The sequence below is a fragment of the Dromiciops gliroides genome, chromosome 3 (genome assembly GCF_019393635.1).
Source record: "Dromiciops gliroides isolate mDroGli1 chromosome 3, mDroGli1.pri, whole genome shotgun sequence".
Lineage (NCBI taxonomy): Eukaryota > Metazoa > Chordata > Mammalia > Microbiotheria > Microbiotheriidae > Dromiciops > Dromiciops gliroides.
In genome coordinates this window covers 208273461-208289742 of record NC_057863.1, presented here as the reverse complement: position 1 = coordinate 208289742, position 16282 = coordinate 208273461, and the positions used below count along the sequence as shown (strand labels likewise).

Genomic DNA, 16282 nt, shown 5'->3' with positions numbered 1-16282 from the left:
AGAACTGCTGATGGAAAGTGAAGAGTTAGCTAAAGTTAGCTGAGAATTAAATGGATATTGCTTGAAAGAACTGGGCATGTTTAACCTGGAGCAGGGGTAGAATAAAAAAAAAAGACTCAAGGAGGACATGATCACCATTTGCAGGTATTTGAAGGATTGTCATATGGAGAAGGGATTAGGCTTGTTCTGTTTGACTCCAGAGAACAGGACTGGGAACAATGAATATAGGTTGAAAAGAGACTATGAGAAACAGGTGTAGAACACCTTCTCAAAATTAGTTCTTTCAGAGGCAACTTTGGTATGACAAAAGCTTTTTATTGCATTCTCAGGAGAATGGGCACCCAGTGTAAAACCATTTAGTGAGTGCCAGTGCTAAGAGTGCTCAGCCTGTATTTATTCTAAACTAGGACTTGGTAAGTCCCTCCCCTTAGGGACTTACACAATCTTCCAAGAGGAGTTTTAACTAAATTCTCCTTGATGTTACCCCTCTCGTCCACATACACCTTCATATGACCCATGATCAAAAATTAGGTGGAGATTTTAGGCATGGGAGGAGAAGTTAATATTCATAAGTCTATTAAGCAAGCTCAATAGTGACTAGGGTCAAACTTTTGCCTACTTTTACTAGGACACCATTGAGAGCCAGTTCAAACTGGTTCCTATCTCTAACCCTGAAAAACTGACTTTTCTCTTTCTTGAGTTGACCTAGTTTACTAGATAATATTGTCTTGCTGTTCCTTATATGGACATACTTTTCTAACTGAGAAGAGTTCACCATTGTATCAGGTTGTTACTGTATTTCTCACAAGACCAATTTATTCTTGAAGTCAGGAAAAACTTCCTAACAGTTAGAGCATGTTAGAACATGTTAGAACAGTTAGAGATGTTCAAAAGTAAGATGACTTGCCTCAAGAGTTAGTCCTTATCCCTCCTTGAAGATCTTCATCAGAGCCTGGACTACCACTTTTTGATTGTGTTATAGTTGTATTCCTTTGTGTATGGGTGCTGGTTCTCTGTATTTGGGCCCTGATATTACTTAAGGAAGGAAAATCAATTGTCCTCCCTTTGCTTAGTGTTTTAGAAATAGGTGTAGTTTTTTGTTTTGTTTTGTTTTTTTAAGTGAGGCAATTGGGGTTAAGTGACTTGCCCAGGGTCACACAGCTAGTAAGTGTTAAGTGTCTGGGGTCACATTTGAACTCAGGTACTCCTGACTCCAGGGCTGGTGCTCTATCCACTGCGCCACCTAGCTGCCCCTGAAATAGGTGTACTTTTAAGAGGAGCAACTTTATTTGGCAAGACCCAGAAGACAGAAGGAAAGTGAAAGGGAGCTTTTTGAGTTTTGTTTTTTTTTTTTTGCAGGGCAATGAGGGTTAAGTGGCTTGCCCAGGGTCACAGAGTTAGTAAGTGTCAAGTGTCTGAGGCTGGATTTGAACTTAGGTCCTCCTGAATCCAGGGCGGGTACTTTATCCACTGTGCCACCTAGCTGCCCCACAGCTTTTTGATTCTATGGAATATGAATATGCTCAATTTCAGAGAAAATATTCAAAGCTACAAAGACTACCCTTTTTTCCCCTGACATCCCTATGTACTTGGCTTTAAATGCCAGCTCCAGAAAGAAAGAGCAACTAGCAATTTATTATCCTCAGTTTATATTTCTAATAAATAAACAATAATTAGCAATAGGTAAAACTACTGTATCATTCCAAATACTCTCTTCCTCCTCCAAATATGGTTTGTGTGAAACATGAATGCATGCTATAATTGTGTTTTTAGTCCTCTTTGGTTTTTGTTGGGAAGCCATACCACTCTCATCAGGGAGAAAGAAGACTTTGGTGGATCTGCTAACTAACTGGACTTTAATTGTGTTGGAAAGATTACCTCCTGAATCAAACATCCAATGTTTCAAAAAATACTAACCATCAAATGTAGTAGATCATAGCAAAGATAGTATGTTATGTTAAGACTGAAAGACGAGAAAGAACAAAAATGACAAATTGAGTGGTGATGATAAAAATGGGGAAAAAACCTTCTTTAAAGGGAAATAAATGTTTAAAATAACCTCCCTCCCAGAAAAAGGTTTTACATAATAATTGTATGTAATAATTTTTCAGTAGTGTGAATATATTCATATGCATATATCTATATCTGTATCTATATATATCAAATGCATACAGTTGTATACATTATGTCTATTCTGCAAAAGAAGTGTGAGGTTTGGATCAAGGTCTCTTCCAGTTCTGTCAGGCTATAAAGAATTTGTCTAATGCACATGATGAAAAAAAATTTCTATGAAAACTTCCCCAAAAATACAGAGAGAATTCCTTATTTTTATAGACTTTCATAATTTTTATTGAAGATTGTGTCATTGTTTTTGCTAATTTGAAAAGTTGTGTGTTTCTCTTAGCGATCTCAGACCAGTGTAATCCTCTGCCCTGTAATGAAGTTGGCTATGAACGCTGCATAGATGGCCAAGCCCAATTCACTTGTGTTTGCAAACCAGGATGGCAAGGAACAAGGTGTGAAGAAGGTATGTTTACTATATACCCCCAAATGACAGGAATTAACCATTTGAAAAAAAGCTTTAAAAGATCCAGGGAAAAGGATCCCCATAATTCTGGATTGACATTTTAAATATTTTCACTCCTCTCTTTTAGATATCAATGAATGTGAAGATCCCTCTTATATTAATGGAGGTTGTAGTCAAATCTGTACAAATTTACCTGGAACCTACCGCTGTTCCTGTAAGAGTGGCTTCTTACTGCTTTCTGATAAAAAGGTTTGTAGAGGTAAGGATCACAAGGAATAAGAGGTGTTTTCTGTGTGAAATTCAAATTAGGGTTGACATTGTCCATGCACAATGTCCCTGAAAAAGGCATTATCACATCTTCAATTATATAAAGATTTGTACCTAGAGAAAATATTCATAATCATCCTTAATAACCCAGTTCATTTAATAACCATCCTTTAACATTTTGTCTTCCTTATGCCTGAGATGTAGCCCGAGTTATTTTCCCATTGCTCTGCTTTCACAAGAGAGTTGACAGCAGCTGTTTGAGGGCAGGAGCTATTTCATTTTTGCTAGGGTGCATCCCTAGCACCTAGCACAATGCCTGACAATACAGTACTTGCTTAATAAATACTTGTTGATTGCCTGTTAGAAGCCAGAAGCTTGCATTCTATTCTCAACTTTGCCACTGTGTGACTTGGGCCAGTTATATAATTTCTCTGGGCCTCTGTTTCCTTATCTGTGAAATTAGGATGGTAGACTAGGTCACCTCTAAGACCCCTTTTAATGTGAAAATTCTGTGATTCTGTAATCATTTGGTAATGTTCTCGTGTAAATACTTGAAGACTTGATCCCCAGGCCAAATAAATAATACCAGTTCCTTTAACCATTTTATGTATCATATTTATTTATTTATTCTTCTTTTTTTCTTTAAATTAATTGTCTGGGGTTCATCTTTGCCTATAACAACTAGTAATAGTTCACATAGTTTACCTTTATTTTATTGATAAAATGATCAAAAGAGATGATTTAGTGAATAAATATAGTAAGTTTTATTTTTTAATTTTTTAGTCAGATTAACCAAAAGGTTAACTGAATTTTCTCCAGTTTCTTCTAGTTCATCTCAGATTATAGAACCACAGAATGTTATACCATTATAGTTAGACTATAACCATTCCTTAGAATAGATAATATGAGGCATATTGCTTAGTAAATTTAGTTTTAAACATTGCCTTAAATGGCCTTAAAATGGTATAAAGCATTGGATATTCGCTTCTAAACAAATGTCTTTTTGTGGCCAGCCATTTCCCTTCAGTTGCCTGTATAAGGACTGATTTGAGGCTATAAATGTAAGAATCATTATGGTTGCTGAAACCAAGCTTCATTCTATTGGCTATAATAAATATTCCACTTAGAAACTTTAAAGGGATACATAGATATGAATTATTATTATTATTATTGTTGTTGTTGTTTGTTTTTTTTGCGGGGCAATGAGGGTTAAGTGACTTGCCCAGAGTCACACAGCTAGTAAGTGTCAAGTATCTGAGGCCGGATTTGAACTCAGGTGCATCTGAATCCAGGGCTGGTACTTTATCCATTGTGCTACCCAGCTGCCCCCGATATGAGTTATTATTAGTTATTATTAGATAAGGAAATCAAATATATTGATAGGCATTTACTTATTAGATTACAGTATCATTCCCATTAGAAAATGGGTGAATATATTTTTAGTAAAAAATCAACTCATTTTCAGCCCCCAAGGTGAACCACATATGTATAAATCATTAAGCAAAAGTATCCTTTAAGTATGAATATCCCTAGTGACCAGAATACATGCTTATATGAATTGCATTTACATAGGGCTTTTCCTTCAGACAGTTAACTGATGGGATACAGAACAGTTAAGAGAATATATATAAACCATCAAAATGGGGTCTTAGCCAAGATATGGATAAGCTTTGAATCAAATGGCCTGTAATCAAAGAGACTAAAATAAAGTTACCAAGATTAATGTCCAAAGTGAGTGTCTGACAAATGAAGGAATAAGAAATTTTTGCTGACGTTAGGTGTCAGTGTAGGTCTGGGAAATAAATGGGAAATAACACAAATGGTTGAAACTTTACCCTGTGTTATATTTTAAACTAAACAATTTTATACATTGAGTCTTTTAAAATTAATGACTTGGATTTTAGACTTCTGTTTTAATAATTTTTCATCTCAGATTTAGCCAATCAAGTGGATATAGAAATGAAGGGTTTATATGAAAACCTTTATTATACATAGACAGTTCTAGTATTTCTTTTTAAACAAGGCTTTTAAAAGTCTTTTTTTTTAATAGCATGAAGATTAGGGGCAGCTAGGTGGCACAGTGGATAAAGCACTGGCCCTGGATTCAGGAGGAACTGAGTTCAAATCCAGCCTCAGACACTTGACACTTACTAGCTGTGTGACTCTGGGCAAGTCACTTAACCCTCATTGCCCCCTCCAAAAAAAAAAAAAGAAGCCCATAGCCCAGTGGCTCATTACTGACTTTACCTTACTGGGATTAGGGCTAGCAGATAGAAGCAAATAAATCAGAAACTTCACAATACTTTTGCACGGCCTTCCTCATTCCTGTTCTATAAACATGGGGATGTGAGAAGGAAGGTGAAGCAGGTTGATGTGAGATCATTCTCCACTAAAGGTGAATGAGTGAATGAATGAATGAAGAAAACACTTATTAAGCAAATACTTCCTATGTACTAGTATCGGGCATACAATTGCAAACAGTCATGATGGTCTTAGCCCTCACAGAGTTTATATTGTGATAGGGAAAGACTATATATTGGGGAATGTTAGGCAGGAGGTATGTTTCAGACAGCTAATAAGGAATGGTGATTGGAGGAACGAGGAGACTGATTACCATATGCTTACCAAGAGTAGTAGTGTTCATCCAATTACTATTCCCAATCCTAGAGATGGGAAGCAAGGGAGGAGACTGGGGAAATGGATGCCTTCTCAGGGACATGACATGGAAATACCTAGAAAATCCCATAGTGGGTGTGGGTCCAGGTAAGAAGAGATGAATGCTCAATAGAAGCTCAGGGGAACTTGAGTTTCCACTGGAGCTAGAGGCTAGAATGTAGGCAAGACATGGCTATAGCTAGGAAGTGGCTGGAAAATGGACCACAATCACAGCAAGAGGAATCTGAAGGATGCCTATCTCTTGAGAGGTGGAGCAACCCCACAGCTAGAGACATTTAGAGATTTCTTTGTCCTCACTAAAGGACAGGCAGCACAATGGCAAGGGATGGAACTCTTTATTTCATCCCAATGAACTCAATGGAGCCTGAAGCCTGCTCTTTGAGAAGGAAAATGGAAATTTCCCCAGTGGGTCATTGAGGGGTGATGAATAATAATATCTCAAATGGAGGCTACCTGGCCTCATGTCTCACGTGTGCTTAATATGTTCCTGATATCCGCTTGTTGACTGACTCACTGATTGTTGGATAATGGTTTTAGGATCAGTTTTGGATTATCTATAAATAGATTATCCATTGTAGTGGATTATTTGTAACCTCTTCTCTTTCATGGTCCCAAACTGGTAGAGCCAAAACAGAATGAAGTTGAGGATGGGAATAGGGAAATACACATATATGAGTATACTCATAGGCAAGTGTGTTAGGTGATGTTTCTGACTACTTTCCAAAGTCAAATAGAATGTATTTTTGAGTAATTTTCTGTTTTGGATCATTCATACCACTGTTTGGAGTTAATGTGGATAATGACAAAAATCATGCTTGGATACACACACATATATGAATATATGTATGTATGTATAACTACATAAAGATATAAAGGTGGCTAACATTAGTACTTTGCTGTTTTAAAAATTCCTTTTAATTTTCATTAAATATCCTTTGGGACCACCATTAGAAATTGATTACCATGCTAAATGTGTTATTAGCCTAACCTAGTCAGATTCATTTTATATTTTTATAATCTTTAGAATTAATCCAGAAAATAATAAATTTGATTCATTTTGTTACTTGGGGAATCTTATTTCTAGTGTTTATTCATAATACTTGAGAAAAAGGAATGGTCTGGACTTTTAACTATATCATTTATTCTCTGTGATCTGGTCAAAATTAAACACTATACCTTTTTCAGAAGAGAAAGTCTAATCTTTTTTTCCCATGATGGTTTATATATTTTTTTCCTCATATGGTACAGACGAGAAAAAATCACTCCCTCCTTTCTCTCTCCCTTCTTATTTCTCAGGCATCTGTCTATTTTTCCTCATATCTCATTATCCAGTAATTAGCTGTCATAGATACTTCATTTCATACCTTACCTATCATGTCATACAAATAATCCAAAAGCTTCTAGAACCAGTTTAAATGATAATTGGCATTGAATAAATTACAAGTTGCTGCAACATAAAGCCATATCCTTAATCTCGTCAGAAATTTATTTTATCCATGCATATCCTAACTCCACAGAGCAATGAACATGGGCTAACTGAAACAAAGGAACAAAGTGTTGATCCATGTCAAACAGATGGACTATATGATTCATTTTCTTTATTGTTTTGTATTATTGACAAATTTCCAATTGAAAATCTATGTTTAGAAAGCAAACATTATCTGGAACCTGGTTGGTTTTCTCCCTTCAGACCAATTCACCTATTAGAAAAGGGACCCAGGGAAAAGCACGCTTTTTTTCCTTTTCCTTAATTATGTAAGGGCAGTAAGTAATTTCAAACCTTTGTCTATGTCTGTGCTGACTCTAGGAAGAAGAGGACAGTCATCCTAAATAGGTGATTTTTAATGGTGTTAAATATGATTGAAAGTTTAATACTACCTTTGGTCCAGAGTATTGTTTTTCTATTCCTTAAATTCACAGTAGAACTGGGAAAGGCAGATCATAAATGCACATTGATTTATTTAGCTCACTGGCATCATCTAGTATGAAGTTTTGTTTGTAATATGTAGATTTTGTTATCTTTTACAGATATGAATGAATGTGCTTTGTCATCAAAAGTCTGTGGGACAGCCTTGTGCAAAAACACCCCAGGGGACTTTGAATGTGAATGTCCCGAAGGCTACAGATATAACCCCATGTCAATGAATTGTGAAGGTAAAGTTATAGGGGTGGGTTATATTCAGAGTTTTTTCTAATGATTTCATGTATATTACTAAGCAAATCATCTTTCCCTGAAAATGAGGTTACACTAAATCCTGTTATGAATGTCATTAGAACAAAATTTTTTTTTATAATAAAAGAACATGCCCTATTTCAAGCAATAGATGTAGAATATTGCAGCACAGAACAGCAAAATGATTGGGATAGTCCTATGTAATATTCAACCTATAGTAATGTGGTATCCCAGGTTTCTCTAACACATAAGTTATCCAAAAAGCTACTCCAGGTCCAAGGCATCTTGTGGATCAGTATCCACACAAAATCATGGTAAATGAGTCCCTATCAGTGTCTTTAACTTTACCAGGTCAAGAAGAGGACACACTAGTTCAAACCAAATAAACATTTAATAAACCTCATGTCAAAATAAATAAGGGATACCCGTAGACACAAAAATACACTCTTCCACAGTCTGCTGTACCACTGGTTAGGAAGAGGACTCACGTAGGGAATATGAATGCCCAGAAAACATGAAATTACATACATAGAGGGAATCCTTATGGACAAGGTACATGTATGGCTGGGGCAACTCACAACTCCAGTGCAGCAGAGCTGGAGATGTCATTTCAGTGCTCCTACTGGGTATCTCCAGCTCATTATTCTCTGCTGGCACCAGATTATCTTCAGTGGTTTTATGACTTCTTCCCCACAGTGGGAAGGGTCTGCTGGCTCTTTAGCTAGATAGTCCAGAGTCAATTTTTAGCTCATTAGTGATGCAAACACTAGTCATCTGTACCCAGCCAGCTAAGCAGGGAAGCCCTTTGATATGTTTGAGTCTGTCTTTTGAATTCCTTTTCACCAGTTACTGCTCATTGTCCCCCAATTTAAACTCTTATTTTAGTTCTGGTGTGAAGTTCTTATTATTGTATCTCTGATTTACAAGTATGGATCACTTTCAAATCATCTGGGGACTCTTTTTAGCAAAACTGCATAAACAGTGGGTTGAACTGCAGAGAAGGAATTTCTTTCAGTCCTTATAATTCCCCCTAGTTGCCATGGAAATCCACTTGGAAGCAATAGAAAAGGAACCAGGTGGCACTGGTTACCTGAGCCCCATTTCCCACCAGTAACATTGAGAAAGTCACTATATTAATACTATCATGAATCTTATAGATATTTTGAAAGTGTCTGTGGAGGTTTAGGTAAACAAGGTGTTTTTTAGATTAAAATTTTGTGTGTTAGTGTCCTGAAACATCTGGTTATCATGCTACTTTGGCTCTTGGCAGCAGATAAGCCTGGGAAAATAAAGGAGGACTGACTCTGAAGGCATGACCTAGGTTGTGTTAGTCATTAATCTTATGAAAGCATAACACAGTCTGTACCCTTTGGTATAGGATGTATCTTTAAACCTTCAACAACTCATAGTATAATTAATTTAATGAGATTCTCCTGGGAGATCCATATGTACAAGAGAATAAGAACACTCAGGTAAGATATCTACATAACCAGGCTCCCCAAAGGTGCAGTGCTTTGCTCTAAAGCCTTACCTGACTTTTCAAAAAACCTTCTCTAAAGAACGAGAGCTAGTTGTAAAGATTGATTAAGAAGTCTAGGTTCTTTTGCTTTTATAGATTGCTTATAGGCAGTCTCACAGGGGAGGGATGCAGGTGTCTTCCTCAGTATTATTGGCAGCAGACAGTGCTTTTGTGCTCCAGAGATCAATTAGCCTATAATGCTTATAGTATGAATACAAAATATTAGTATTGAGTCTATGCAGCCCTGGAGGAGAGGGGAGAAAGAAAAGAGTTTGGGGATGGGAAAGGGAAGGAGAGAAGTACTTTATCTTAAATTCTATGTTTTTGCAATTAATGTTATATTTAAAATCTCATGTTCATTTAAAAATTTTGAAGACACAATATGACCCAACATAGCTTTGTTTTTAAATGTATCTTAACTATCAATGAATATTCCCATAAAATGGTTTCTCATATTATTATTAACATTTAGGGGTTTTTTTGTTTTTTGTTTTAGTGAGGCAATTGGGGTTAAGTGACTTACCCAGGGTCACACAGCTAGTAAGTGATAAGTGTCTGAGGCCGAATTTGAACTCAGGTACTCCTGACTCCAGGGCCGGTACTCTATCCACTGCACCACCTAGCTGCCCCAACATTTAGTTTTAATAAGTACTATTTTTGTGTGCTCCTAACACAGAACTGGGAGACACCTCAGTAGAATTAGTACACCTAACATCCCTACACATTTTGGCTTCATCTATTCTGTTTTCCCTACCTCAATTTCCCCATGGAAAAGTGAGATAATAAGTGTAAGAATTATGGAGCGGTCATTACATGTACTCACTTGGGCCCTAAATCTTTGTTTGAGATTAATAAATGAGGGAAATATATTGTTATGAATCATTCTAATTTCCAGAGCCAAACGTTTAAAACTTTTGTTATCTTCTACCCCTACAACCAGGACCTGACAGAGGCATTTGTTTCATTGGAGAAATATTGTCAGTTATTTCTAATACTAAAACTCTAACTGAACATTGAGTTCTCAAGTATGTGTTCTGTTTTACCCCAGATGTGGATGAATGTGCAGAAAACATATGTGCTCAACTTTGTGTCAATCACCCTGGAGGATATTCGTGCTATTGTGATGGGAAGAAAGGATTCAGGCTTACTCAAGATCAGAAGAATTGTGAGGTAACAATCACCCAATGCTAAATCCATCCACCTCTATTGTCCTTTTTCTATAGTAGCCAAACTTCTTCCTAGAAATTCTTCCTGTACTAGGTGGTATAGATGGATGGATGGATATATATATATAGATAGATAGATAGATAGATAGATAGATAGATAGATAGATAGATAGATAGATAGATAGATAGAAAGAATAATAGATAGAGTGATAGAGTGATGGTGCTGGAGTCAGTAAGATGTAAGTTCAAATTTGACCTCAGACATTTACCACCTGTGTGACCCTGGGCAAGTCACTTAACCTTTGTCTGTCTTGGTTTCTTCCATTGTTTGTCCTTTCTTCTCAAAGAGGACCAAGACATTAGGGTGAAGTCATGACTTGCAGTGAATTGGATTTAAGTGAGAGATTGCCATGCAAGGTCACCAACCTCACTTTCTCCTCCAGAGCCATCTGGGTCCAGTGGCAAGATATATATCAGGATGACTGTAGATGGTCCCTGGATGTTTAGGGCAAGTGGGGTTAAGTGACTTTCCCAGGGTCGCACAGCTAGTGTCTGAGGTGAAATTTGAACCGAGGTCCTCCCAACTTCAAGGCAAGTGCTGTATCCACTGTGCCACCTAGCTGCCCATGCAGGGATAATAATGGGGATAATAATAACACCTACCTCCCAGGGTTGTTGCAAGGATCAAAAGAGATAATACTGGTAAAGTGCTTAACACAGTTCCTAGCATATAATAGGTGCTTAACAAATGTTTCTTTCCTTCCTGGACAACAAAGACATCGGAAAAATGGTAATATGCCCATTTCAGCTGCTGTACAACACTAAAACTGACTTTCAATCATGGCCTATTAGACTCTACATCATGAGGGTTGACCCTAAGGCCCTGCAACATAAGAGCTTCTCCAAGGGTAGTACAGACTACAGTTCCCATACTCAGTAGTAGAGAATCAGTAGGTCACTGATCAAGGAGCTAGAGTCAAGCAAAATCACTACAGGAGGGACAGCTAGGTGGTACAGTGGATAAAGCACCGACCCTGGATTCAGGAGAACCTGAGTTCAAATCTGACCTCAGATACTTGACACTTACTAGCTGCGTGACCCTAGGCAAGTCACCTAACCCTCATTGCCCAGTTAAAAACAAACAAAAAACATTGTAGGAAAATCACTCCAGGAACCAGAAAAATTTAAAGTTCCTATTTCTTGTGAGAGAAACAAGCATCCATGAAGAGACTTCTGCAAAAGCATTTTCCAGTGACTGGTATCCTTTGTCTGAATTTAAACAGATACACTCATTCCACAGGCTGGTGGATCCTTGAAAAATGTTCAACTTCAAGTGGAAACAGTCTTTGGTAGTTTACTGAGACTTTGGTGTATCAAGGTGAAAGAAGGCTATTGTAATGATCTGTACTTGTTTTTAGTTAGTGAGACTTGAAATTCAGGAGGCTTACGGTTTAAATGATTCTCCTTTTGTGATAGATTGGGTGTAGATACCAATTTTCCCTTTACTAAAGAAAATAATAGCATGTTTTTAGAGACATTATTGTAAGATCTGTAGATTAACACATAGCTTAGTTAAAATAAAATCTGTTTTCCTCACACTCAAGTAAAGGTGGAATTTTGCAATATATTAAATAGAAATTTTTTATGTAGAAGACAAAGCTTATAATTCTAAAAATTAGCACCCAGATAATTGCATATTTAATATATTAGCAATTTTGTGCCTATATATTGCCTTCAGAAAATGTGGCATAATGAGTAGGCAACTAGCTTGAGAAACAGGAAGATATGAGTTCAATTCCTGTGGGAAACAGTGGAAAGAGTGTTGAATTTGTAATCTGAGGACCTGGATTTTAATGAAGGCTATGACATTACCTGTATAATTGTTGGCTAGTCACTCCCTGGTCCTCTGTTGCCTGATCTGGGGTTTGGACTAGATGACCTCTAAGGCCTTTTCCTGTTCTAAAGTTCATTATACTATGGTCTGTGCCCCTGGGCAAGTCACTTAACCGGAGAGTACCTAGGTAACTCTCTAAGACTATGAGTTGAAGATCCAGAGTAGTACAGGGAGTTTCCTCAGTGGGAGTTCTATAACCTTATTAAATAATAATAGCTCGCATTTATTTAGCACCTACCATTTATACAGCCACACTGTGCTAAACATTTTACAGGACCAACTTATTTAATCCTCACAACCCTGGGAGTAGGTGGCTCCACTTATTATTATCCCCATTTTACAGATGAGGAAACTGAGGCAGAGGTTAAGGGATCTGGGTCACATAAGCTGTTGCTAGTCATCTGAAGTGGGATTTGAACTTAGGCCTTCCTGACTCCAGGCTGAATATTTTATCGCACTGTGACGCCTAGCTTGTCCCAGGTATGGTCCCCCCAAACCCCAAATAGTTTTACTTAGAGAGGTAGCATAGGATAGTGGCTAGAGGGCCAGCCGTGAAAAATGAGGATGAGGTTGATGACAGCTGACATTTATATATCGCTTATTGTGTGCCAGGCACTAAGCTAAACAGTTTACATTTATTGCCTCATTTTATCCTCACAACAACGTTGTATTACCCCATTTTACAGATGAAGAAACTGAGGTAAACAGAGGTGAGGTAACCCAGGTCACACAGCTGTTAATTGCCTGATTTGGGGCTTGGACTCATGAATCCCTGTCTCCAGGGCTGGGACTCTATTTTATAACTGGCTTTAAGTCCTGATCTCTTACATACTAACTAGCTGTGTGACAATCAGCAGTCATTTAACCTCCTTAAGTCTTCCAAGCAAAGTTCTAAGACTGTAAAGTTGCAGATAAGTTGTAGAACTATATCAGTGAAAAAAAGTTTATATACAAGGAATCCCCTACATAGATGAAATAATTGGCCCTATTTTTTTTACTAATAAAAAACCTGCATATATCCTCATAAATGGGTTTTTGATTATTATATCACTTGATTGGTTCAGGAAGATAATACAGGCTATGCGTTTTATAACTGGCATGTTCCTACACATTTTGAATTATAACAGTGAGCTAGCAATCAAATAATGCTATGAGGTTTGTAAAGTTCTCTACATACTCTATCTAATTTTATTTTATTGGAATTTTAGATCTTGCATTCAAAAATATGATTGGAATCCTTTCAGCAGTTTAATCTGGTTATTTATTTTCCATATAGTCAAACATATGATATTTAGAGAAAGTACCGGAGAAGCTCTGTGTCTATTTTGTTCTTCAATCTTTTCTTACTATTTGGCTTTGTTACGGGCTGCCAACATAGTGGCTATCTTAGAATAGTTCTAAATGGGAAGGGAGTTTCTTTTTAAACTCTTTAACTCATCCTTGTACCTAGACCCAAGTAGAGCAACATATCAAATAGTAATGTAACGTCTCCTACTGATACTGAGAATTTCATAAAAGAAAACTCTAATGTATTTGGTTGGAATCCTAAAACCAAATACTGTGTCCACTTCTGCAAATCTAATACCATTTGTTAAATATTACTAGGAAAAAAAAAGTCTCAACTCCCTTTATTCCACCAAATAAACTATTCTTTCAACCACATGGTACCACACTGTAAAGATCCCTCTCTACTCTCTTGTGATGCAGGAAGATAAGGGCAATCAAGTTCAAAATAAGTTTCAGAGATGAGCCTCCTCTGTGATTTGAGAGATATTATGAAACAACACATTCACTGCAGGATCTATTCATGAGTAGTTAGTCTTAATGCTTTGCTCACTGTGTGACCTTTGACCCCCTTATGTTCTCTACTTCTTAAAATACTTTGGCATTGTTAACAACTTTGCTGAAATGATGTGCTGTGAATGACTTTTAAAACTCTTTGAGATATACAGATCAAAAGTGTGCTTTAAATAAAAAATTATCTTGAGATAATATAAAGTAGTAGATATTTCCTGGAGTTAAGGCAGTAGCAAGAGTCAGGGAAGAAATGCTGGAGGTAGGTTGTATTCAGAATTGAGAAATGAAAAACTAATATATCTGGCCAAATTAGACGTCTCAACTATTGAGAAATACTTTAATTACAAAAGTATGGTATGTAGGAAAACAATGGATGATGAGACATACATGGGTATGAATACTACTACTTTATGACTCCCAAGGGGAACTTCAGCTTATTTAAGTATATCATACAGGGTTTACTTGCCAAAACCCAAAACAAAACAGAACAAAAAACTCCACTATGGACCAGAACAAAGTTGTGCAACATATTCTAACATATGCTTTTTTCCTTTCTGTTTTTCCAGCTTGTTCCAGTGTGTCTTCCTCTGAACCTTGAAAAAAATTATGAATTACTCTATCTGGCAGAGCAGTTTGTAGGGATCCCTGTTTTGTACTTGAGGTTTCGTTTGCCAGAAATCACCAGGTGAGCTGCTGTGTCAGTTATTCATTTCTAAAGGTTAGAGAACAAAGGAGAAAGAAGGGAAATGTTGGATTGAGAAACATTGGTTTGATGATTACCAAATCAATTAGAAAAAAGTCTTGTAGAAGGGAGTATTAAATCAATTCTGTGATACATTTATATAATTAAAAAATCCAGAAACTAGTTATGACTTTTGGGGGGGGGCAGGGCAATGAGGATTAAGTGACTTGCCCAGGGTCACACAGCTAGTAAGTGTCAATTGTCTGAGGCCAGATTTGAACTCAAGTCCTCCTGAATCCAGGGCCAGTGCTTTATCTACTGTGCCACCTAACTGCCCCAATTGATTGATTTTTTTAACTGCGTACCCTATGATGACTACCTTTCTTTTTGTCAGTATTCACTAGGCCACCTAGATGTCCCTAGTTATGACATTTTGTTGTTTTTGTTTGTTTGTTGTTGTTGTTGTTTTTTTTGTTTGTTTGTTTGGTTTGATTTGGTTTTTTGAGGAGCAATTAGGGTTAACTGACTTCCCCAGGGTCACAAGGCTAGTAAGTATCTGAAGTTGAATTTGAACTCAAGTCCTCCTGAATCCAGGGCTGGTGCTTTATCCACTGAGCCACTTAGCAGTCCCCCTAGTTATGACTTTTAAGATAACTTTGACCTGACCTTCTCCATATCTACTTTAGCTTCTTATACTGTCTGCTTCCCTTTCTTTTCTAGTGGTTCTAGACTGCTTGAATATATATTTACCTGGGAAATTTTTAAAAGTAGTTTGCATAGAGGCTCTGAAGTGTCATTTTTCATCATATCCTGTTAGTAAGGGAATGTGAATTATCTTTAAGGTAGTCCTACTGGGAGAGTAGTGTTCAGAAATAACAGCCATGTGGCATAGAGAATAGAGTGCTGTACCAAGATCTGAGTTCAAATCCAGTTTCAGACACTTACAGACCTGAACAAGTTATTTAACCTGGACAAGTCACTTAACCTCTGGACAAGTTATTTAACCTGGACAAGTCACCAGACCTCTGTTTACCTCAGTTTCCTCATCTGTAAAATGGGGATAACAATAGCACCTAACTCCCAGGGTTGTTTAGGTATCAGGGCATTTAGCACAGTGAATGGCATGCAGTAAGTGATTAATAAATGCTTATTTCTTTCCTTCCTACGATTTCCCAGGTAAAAGAACCTAAAACAGTGATATTTTGAAGAGAAATGCCAGATTATTTACATCAATTATTTCAATTCTCTGTCAGTTCTTGCAGTGTTGATTGGTATTTTCAGAAAATGGTTGCTCTTGTTTCTAAGTCATAATTCTAGATCAGTTGTCTCAATGCTTTCAAAGTTATAAAAATCTCATTGCTTGAGGCAATATTTGGTGGCCCGAGCTAGGGAGGAGAGTTGCCATTACTCTCCTAGATGGGATTTGGAGACTTCTTGGTCTTGCAACCTGTTGCCCTAGAACCTCCTGCTAGGATGTAAACTACATGTAACAATATCATCTTATCATCTAATAAAGGACCACCACATCAGCTCTCCAGTACTAAACACCCAGGGAACTGGGGGGTTATGCCCCCTAAAGCT

At 37.2% G+C, this 16282-nt stretch overlaps 1 protein-coding gene across 1 annotated transcript in view; it reads left to right on the top strand.

Annotated features, from left to right (window-relative positions):
- The window catches only part of PROS1 (protein S), a 97389-nt gene that overhangs the window by 53350 nt on the left and 27757 nt on the right, over positions 1-16282 (top strand). The window contains exons 5-9 of the mRNA XM_043997012.1: positions 2405-2527; positions 2655-2786; positions 7499-7624; positions 10211-10332; positions 14586-14704. Coding sequence (XP_043852947.1) covers positions 2405-2527; positions 2655-2786; positions 7499-7624; positions 10211-10332; positions 14586-14704 — 622 coding nt within the window. The remainder of the gene's footprint in view (positions 1-2404; positions 2528-2654; positions 2787-7498; positions 7625-10210; positions 10333-14585; positions 14705-16282) is intronic.